This window comes from Zalophus californianus, chromosome 11 (genome assembly GCF_009762305.2).
Source record: "Zalophus californianus isolate mZalCal1 chromosome 11, mZalCal1.pri.v2, whole genome shotgun sequence".
In the NCBI taxonomy this organism is placed as follows: domain Eukaryota; kingdom Metazoa; phylum Chordata; class Mammalia; order Carnivora; family Otariidae; genus Zalophus; species Zalophus californianus.
Window position 1 is genome coordinate 5,418,600 of NC_045605.1, and position 7,631 is coordinate 5,426,230.

At 41.4% G+C, this 7,631-nt stretch overlaps 1 protein-coding gene across 1 annotated transcript; it reads right to left on the reverse strand.

The window, feature by feature from the left end:
• Positions 1-613: 613 nt before the first annotated feature.
• Positions 614-4,912, reverse strand: SLN (sarcolipin). The gene is made up of 2 exons (XM_027579773.2): positions 4,848-4,912; positions 614-1,226 (listed from the first exon to the last, which is right to left on the reverse strand). The coding sequence occupies exon 2, from the start codon at positions 1,151-1,153 to the stop codon at positions 1,058-1,060; it is 96 nt and encodes a 31-aa protein (XP_027435574.1). The 5' UTR covers positions 1,154-1,226; positions 4,848-4,912; the 3' UTR covers positions 614-1,057.
• Between the last annotated feature and the right edge of the window lie 2,719 nt (positions 4,913-7,631).

Here is a 7,631-nt window from a genome sequence, read left to right on the forward strand (position 1 = left end):
ATTATTACCATTTTTAAATATTTTATTTATTTGACAGAGAGAGAGCACAAGCAGGGGGAGCAGAAGAGGGAGAAGCAGGCTCCCCAGCTGAGCAGGGAGCCCGATGCGGGACTTGATCCCAGGACCCTGGGATCATGAGCTGAGCCAAAGGCAGATGCTTAACCCACTGAGCCACCCAGGCGTCCCACATTTCTTGTGAATTCTAAAGATAAAACACAAGGCCTGTACCCCTGAAACAAATAAAACATTATATGTTAATAAAAAAATAAAAAGTATATTCAGCAATTTAAAAAAAGATAAAACACAAGATTTCAAAGAAATTTTGCGCTTTAAGGGGACATTTCTGGCTCTGCCCCAGACCCCCTAGTGGAATTTATTCTCTCTCGGCCCTCGGGACCAGTTTAGAGGGTAAGTTTGAGGAACACTGAATCAACAGAATTATTTGAAATGTGACAAATCTTAATTGATTTGGTTTCAAATCCTCAGCAGTTGGAGCATCTTGGCTTATCTCAAATGCTAGAAATACTGTAACATGTCACTTCAATCTCAGCCCGGGGTCAAATGTAGCATCGCAAATAGAAGGGGAAATAAATCCCAGAAGTCATTTTGTGGTTGACTTCACTTTATTCACATGATAGTTATCGGGGTTGACAGTGACTTCCTCTAACATTTCTTTCTTCTGGTGAGTTGATGGAGAGTCTGGTTGCAGACAGTGTAAGGAGACAGGATGTGTGGGAGGACAGATCAGGGGCTTGTTACAATTCTACATCATCATGAATCATTTAATTTTAACCTTGTGGCTTGTCTAACACATTTGCCGTAAGAGTTGAGGAACAAATCTAATGCTCACTGGCAAATACTTGGCAGCCCGTGTGAGCAGCATCTTTAGAGGACACACAATCGATCCTAACACTGGAAGCACCTCAGATCGTGTGCGTGTGGGTCAGAATGCCTTGGGGTGCTGAGAAAGGCATCCCATGACAGCAGTGGGTGCTCAGGACATACAGCAGGCAGCTCCAGAGAGTTGCAGTCAGTCCCAGGAGCGTGACATGGCTTCTCAGTACTGATAGGACCTCACAAGGAGCCACATAAGAATCACGGTGATCAGGACAATAGTGAAGTTGAGAAACAGCTCCCGGGTGGATATCCCCATCCTCCGAGTTGGCTCGGTGAGAACTGACGGCAGACTTCGGAGGGCACACCAAGGACCCCCTGCTTGTCCTCACCTAACGGAAAGTAGCAAAGAAAACATGGGGAGATTCGTGAGCATGCTGTCCTCAATGTGGAAGAGGAGAGTGTTATGGGCTGAACGGTGGCCCCAACAAAACTTATATGTTGAAATCCTAACCCCCAGTGTCTCAGTATATGACTGTATTTGGATACGGTCTTTCAAGCGGTAATTCAGTTTAAATGAGGCCATTAGGATGCACCCTAATCCACTATGACTGGTGTTTTTATAAGAAAAGCAGACGAGGACACAGACATGTACGGAAGGAAGTCCGTGTGAAGGCAGGAGAAGGCAGTCATCTACCGGCCAAGGAGAGAAGCCACAGAAGGAATCAACCCTGTCAACTCCTTCATCTTAAATTTCTAGCCTCCAGACTATCTTTGGACTAGAGCCGCAGCTCTTCCTGGGTCTCCAGCCTGCTGACCTCCCCTGTAGATTTTGGACTTGTCAGCCTCTACAATCACCTAAGCCAACTTTACCCATATATCTACCTACATCTGTCTTGATATTAACTATAGATGTAGGTCGCACACACACACACACAAACCCTATTGTTTCTGTTCCTCCGAAGAACCCTAACTAATAAGAAGAACCTGGGTTTTCTGCCTAATGTCAAAAAGACCAACAAAGTCCTGATTGTTTTTCTGTGATGAATATATAGATGCTTTGGATAAAACACAAAATATTGTATTTTCTCTCTCCAAGGATGTGCATGCTTGCCTTGCTAACATAGGGTATCAACAAGCAAGGTCACCGAAACAAAGTAAGACCAAAAAGTGGTATGGTTTAGTTTTTGTTCTTGCCTGGAATCGCGTGTAGAAGTAGCACCCCGTAATTTCTCAAGTGTTGGGCTGCCATAGGTCTCAATCTAAACCCGTGAACGCATCAAGTTCTTGCATCAGCTGCTTGGCCTCTTATAAGCCCTGCATTGGGCACAGAGCCCACTGGGGTCAACCAAAAGTCCCTCACATAACAGGCACTCAGTCAACAGAGCAAGTGTTAACCTCATGGGTACTTCTATTTCAAAAAGGGCTTCTGCAAGCTATTTTTAGTCAAGTGCAGGATGTGCCTATATTGTAAACACTTCAAAGAGCAGGGATGGTATCTTTAGAGTGCGTACAGATAATACATGCAGGAAATCGTACTTTGAGAACATATGCAATGCAATCAATGAGATCACTACCTTCAGTGATGTGGCATAATTGGTCCTTCGTGTATGCAAACTGAATGAAATTAAAGATCAAAGATAACATTTAGATATTTATTTAGATCCTAAAATTTTAGATACTATAAAGTGAAAAAGTTTAGGGGGAAGGAGTGTTTTGTTTATTTGTTAAGGGTGGGAGTTCAGGGGATAGGAAGTGTTGTTAGCATGCTTTTGGCCTGAGGGGCATTTTTAAGCATCTAATCTGACTGCATCATTAACTGTAATTACCATGTTTATTATATTATTACTGGATGAAATCATAAGTTGTACATACCAACTGAAGAATCATTCTTCATATTATGGAACAGTTGGTGTAATTAACACATAGGTTCAAATGAGATGGTATCAAGCAGTAGCTTATTGAATCTTGCTTTAAAAAATGGCTGATAATGACTGATTTCTGTACCATTTCCCTTTTAATTGTTATCCATCGTTTGGCCCTCCACATTCAGGATACAGTGAATTCCAATGGAACGCTTTACAAAGATTTGCTTTTGAAGGAGAAAGTAAACAGAAGAAAATAAATGGATAAAGGAGCTGGAGAGAATGTGTTAGAAGGTATACAAGAGCAGAGAGGAACAGGAAGGTAACAAATCCAGGCCAGGAGCCTGGAGGCAAAGGAATGAGAATCATAGACAGATTCTTCTCTCTTAATAAAATCTAGTCCTGGTCCAAACACTAATTTATTTGGGTGCATTTTGAAGAAATACAGGGATATGCAAAAAGAGAGAGACTCTATAATGATCAAAACAACCCAATTCAGGGAGGGCAAAATCACTATCCCACCAAATCTGCTTATTAGATTAAGCTCTTAAATAAAGGGATCCATGGAGAGTGGCCAACAAGAACATACTCAGAAAATGTTATTGAAAGCCATCCACAGCTCTGTGTGACCTTCACAACTCTGTGACCTTCACAACTCTGGCAAATATTACCATGATTTTTCTCTTTCCCATGACTGTAGCTGAGAAACTGAAAGAGAAGGTACGTTGTTTGCATAATGGCACATAACAAGTTAGAGACAGAACTAGAATTGGCAGACTGGAACTGAACTAGTTGTTAGAATTGTGGTTACTACATAGGAGTGATTACAAGGATGAGTTATTACTGCAATTAACTGCCCTGACAAAACAAAGTGTGTGTAAAGTTTCAACACTTTGGGAAAACCATTTGACATTTTTTATCGAGGCTGGTAATGCTAACTCTCTATTACCCAGCTATTTCACGTCTGCTCTAGAAACGCAGGCACGTGGGCACCAGGATCCATATACAAGACTGTTCACAGCCACATTTTCATAATATCCCCAAGCTGGAAACAACTCAGATGTTCATCAGCAGTGGGAGGGATGATGAGTTTCGGCACATTCATACATTTGAATGCTGTAGAGCAAAGCAAATATGTGAACTATAGCAACACACAACAAGATGGATGGGTCTCACAAATAGAACTGTCAGGCCAAGGAATTTACAAAAGACACACAGAATGTGATTCCATTTACACAAAACCCAAAACAGGGAACTTAGTCACATGTTGTTTAGGAATGCTGACAGAGGTGGTAAAATTATAAAGAAGAGAATAAACAAGATTATCTCAGCAATCAAGATGGTGATCACCTACGGTGGGGCAGAAGGAAGAGATGATCAAGAATGGACTTCTGGGGTGCCGACAATGATCTCTTTCTTGACCTGGGTGATAGCATACAGGTGTTGCTTTATAATTATTGTCCAAACTATGTTTTATGATTCTTTACATTTTTTCCCAGTAGTCTCTGAATTGACAGCCTACCCCATACACTTCTTTACTTCCTACCTCTTGCTGTTTCTCGCACTTTGATGGTAAACTTGAATATTTGTTGTTTTATATATTTTTAAATAAGTAAAATACAAAGAGTTAAGCTGAGAATTTCTAATGAATCCAGTTGAATCAATGCACACGCTAACAGTAAGAAGTGGACTTTACTATCACACACATTTACATCAAAGTTAGGCAGATATTCAGATCAGCAAACTTCCATTTGTCTGCTGCTACTCCACAGAGACAATTCTGGCCTCATTGTAAATCTTCCCCAGAGTCAAAATCACACCATATGATCCAAAGTGATTGCCAGATGGGTGAAATAAAAACCAGAAAAGCTCTGAATACATTGACATTGACCTTCTTTGAATGGAGGCTTTGAGAATTAGGAAGGGAGAAATGCATACCACGAGATGAAAGAAAAAAGGCAAGTAAGAATAAATAGTACTCTTTACATCTTTAAAAAATACTGGATACAATAGGTATTGCCTATTTCATTAAGAAATGTAAATATGCCTCCGTGTTTCTCATTTGCAACTTGTACACACAGACACACATACTCTCTCTCTGCTAAGTATAAAAATCCCTCTGTCACCTGAAGAGGGTCAAGGACACACCTGGCTGCAGTAGGCTGCTTCTCTCTCTCTCTCCACCTCAGGCTCCCACTGCTGCTTGTCTCCCAGGCTCTCTGGACTCCTGGACTCCGGGCAGGGCCTAAAGTAGTCTGAGGGAGGTGGCAGTCACTGTGATGTCACTGATGAAACATCTCAAAGGAACAACCTCCAAAAGTTTGAAGCTATTTGTGTTTAGGGGGAAGACAGAAGTCTGTTGACTAAGACTCTAGTCCTTTGGCTGCCTGTTTGTACTAACACCACACGGACTTAATGTCTTCCCTTCCCGTTGACTTTAGGCACAACTGATGTGGATTTTAAATTTATCTTTTACATCTTCACGAACAGCTCTAACATGTGTTTCAAACGTCATAAACCCAGAGCGATAGACTAATATCAGATCAATGTTGAAACTGGCCGCTCCCCCCTACTCATCACACAAGGGTGTAAAAAATACGACTTTGTTGGGGCGTCTGGGTGGCTCAGTCGTTAAGCGTTTGCCTTCGGCTCAGGTCATGTTCCCAGGGTCCTGGGATCAAGTCCCACATCGGGCTCCCTGCTCCGCGGGAAGCCTGCTTCTCCCTCTCCTGCTCCCCCTGCTTGTGTTCCCTCTCTCGCTGTGTCTCTCTGTCAAATAAATAAAAGCTTTAAAAAAAAAAGCTTTAAAAAAACACGACTTTGTTTACCATCCATATCCTTAACTATCCGAAATATGAAGAGTTCTCTGCCTTACACACGCACACTCCAAATCACACGGCACCAGAATTCAACAGATATCTCCAGCTCCTTCAGAACTGACCCTCATCCAAGCAGTGAAAGCTATCTCCTCAGTCACCTGCTCTCCATAACATTCCAGCTAAGTTGTATTTTGGAAGTTTACACATTAATATACAGTTTCAACTGAGACAGCTGTGGAAGGCATGGTTTATATCTCTCTGTCAGTAAACTAATCCCGCAGCAAACTTGTAGAGCAAAACTCAGTCCTTCGGAGAGACCTCAGGGGTGAAAACAGAAGCGGTTGACACTAGTGCAATCATGAGTTATGGAACCTATCTGCAAGAAATAGAAGTGTGGAACTTTCCATTATAAATGCTAACTAAAACTAAGCTGTTAAGATGAGTTTACAAGCAACATTCCAGATGTCTGGAGGTAAATGGAGCCCCTGAACTACTTAATGGGACTTGAAAGCACATCAGCAAAGCACTTTCCACGGGACCCCAGCAACTGTGTTTGCTCAGCAAATCCCTTCCTTATAGATAATAGGGCAAATCCCCCTCTGAATTCTCAAGTAGGGCCAATCAAAATCATGCATTCCCAGAAGGCATAAGCAAGCAAAATTCTCCATATAGTTGTGTTCATTGTCAAACCTCTCTCCCCACCATGCCTTATACTCCAGAGACGTTACTAAAAGACTTTCCATCCTTTTCTTCATTTTCAACATAAACCCAGTGATAAATAATGTTAAGACAACATTCTGTCACCATACGCCTTGTAAAAAGATAGCTGGGTGAAGTGACATAGTATATAATAATTATAGCTCAATCGAACATTGGCACTGACGTGTTGCCATCTGGCAAACCCCTTCGAATGTAGTCAGATTTCTGTCTTTTGCCTCCGAGCTCTTGCCAGATCATTTCAAAAGCTGGGAGTGTTTTCCCAGTCACCAAAGCCACACCCGTACCTTTTTTTTAACCACTCAAAACTATGCTGGGGGCAATCAAAAGGTTACATATTTATTACAGAACATCTGAAAATATTAAATCATACAGAAAATTTCTATTAGCTATTAATCTCACCACCCAATGGGGGAAAAAAGTCCTTTCTACTACTTTTTATTCATGTTCAGGCTGCACAGACACAGTCTCAAATTCCCAAGATATTTTTGGTAAAGGAATCTGTTATGTGGAAAACCTCTATCTTTTTTGATTCGCGTAGAGTCAAATCCATACTATGCCACGGGTTTGGTATTGTGTGTAGGGGACGAGCATTTATTTTGTACATGTTCAAAATAGGATTAGCTGTACAATATTTAAAACATTAAATACAATGGGGAAATGTCAACATATTCCCAAACATTGTCAATTTGTTCGAATTGGTCAATTTCAATGTAACTGGGAGGGAAAATCCTATTGCTTATTAATGAGTCAGTTCAATTTATCTACTCGGCTGTCCCATTTAAGTTGGTCCACTTTATACCAGGGACTACTCTGCCCAGTACATTGACAAATTCCCGGATAAAGCCTCAGAAGCTTCTGCATAGTAGTGGCTTATCCACTGATGTCATGAGAGAGTGGGATTACGTTGAGAATTTTGACCTAACCCTCTCCAGAAAAATATGAAGGCCACTCAAAGTCACCTGACAACTATTCAAAGGCCTACGGGATAGTTTAGCCCTGAGAATTTGCAGGTCTCTTAAAAAAAAAAAAAATCAACATTATGGTCTCTCATTTAAGAAACAGAATAACAAGATTTTAAAACTCAGTGCCAAAGCAAATGCATCCTTTTCAATTAACCTTTCTTAAGGTCTGCTGACATTTTCCTTTCTGTGAGCAGTTCCCAGGACTTAACAGCATTCATTCCCTATCAACTTTCTTTCAAGGCGCTGTTCTGCCCATCAACAAGAAGACATACTAAAAAACCTTTGACGTTATTTCTATGCCTATGAATGTAGAATTCAGCCAAGGGCCCAAAATGTCAAGTAAAGGGGCACCTGGGTGGCTCAGTCAGTTAAGCGTCTGCCTTCGGCTCAGGTCATGATCTCAGGGTCCTGGGATCGAGTCCCGCATCGGG

Excerpts from the sequence above, each read along its gene's own strand:
- SLN (XM_027579773.2), bottom strand. The coding sequence starts at position 1,153 with ATGGGGATATCCACCCGGGAGCTGTTTCTCAACTTCACTATTGTCCTG.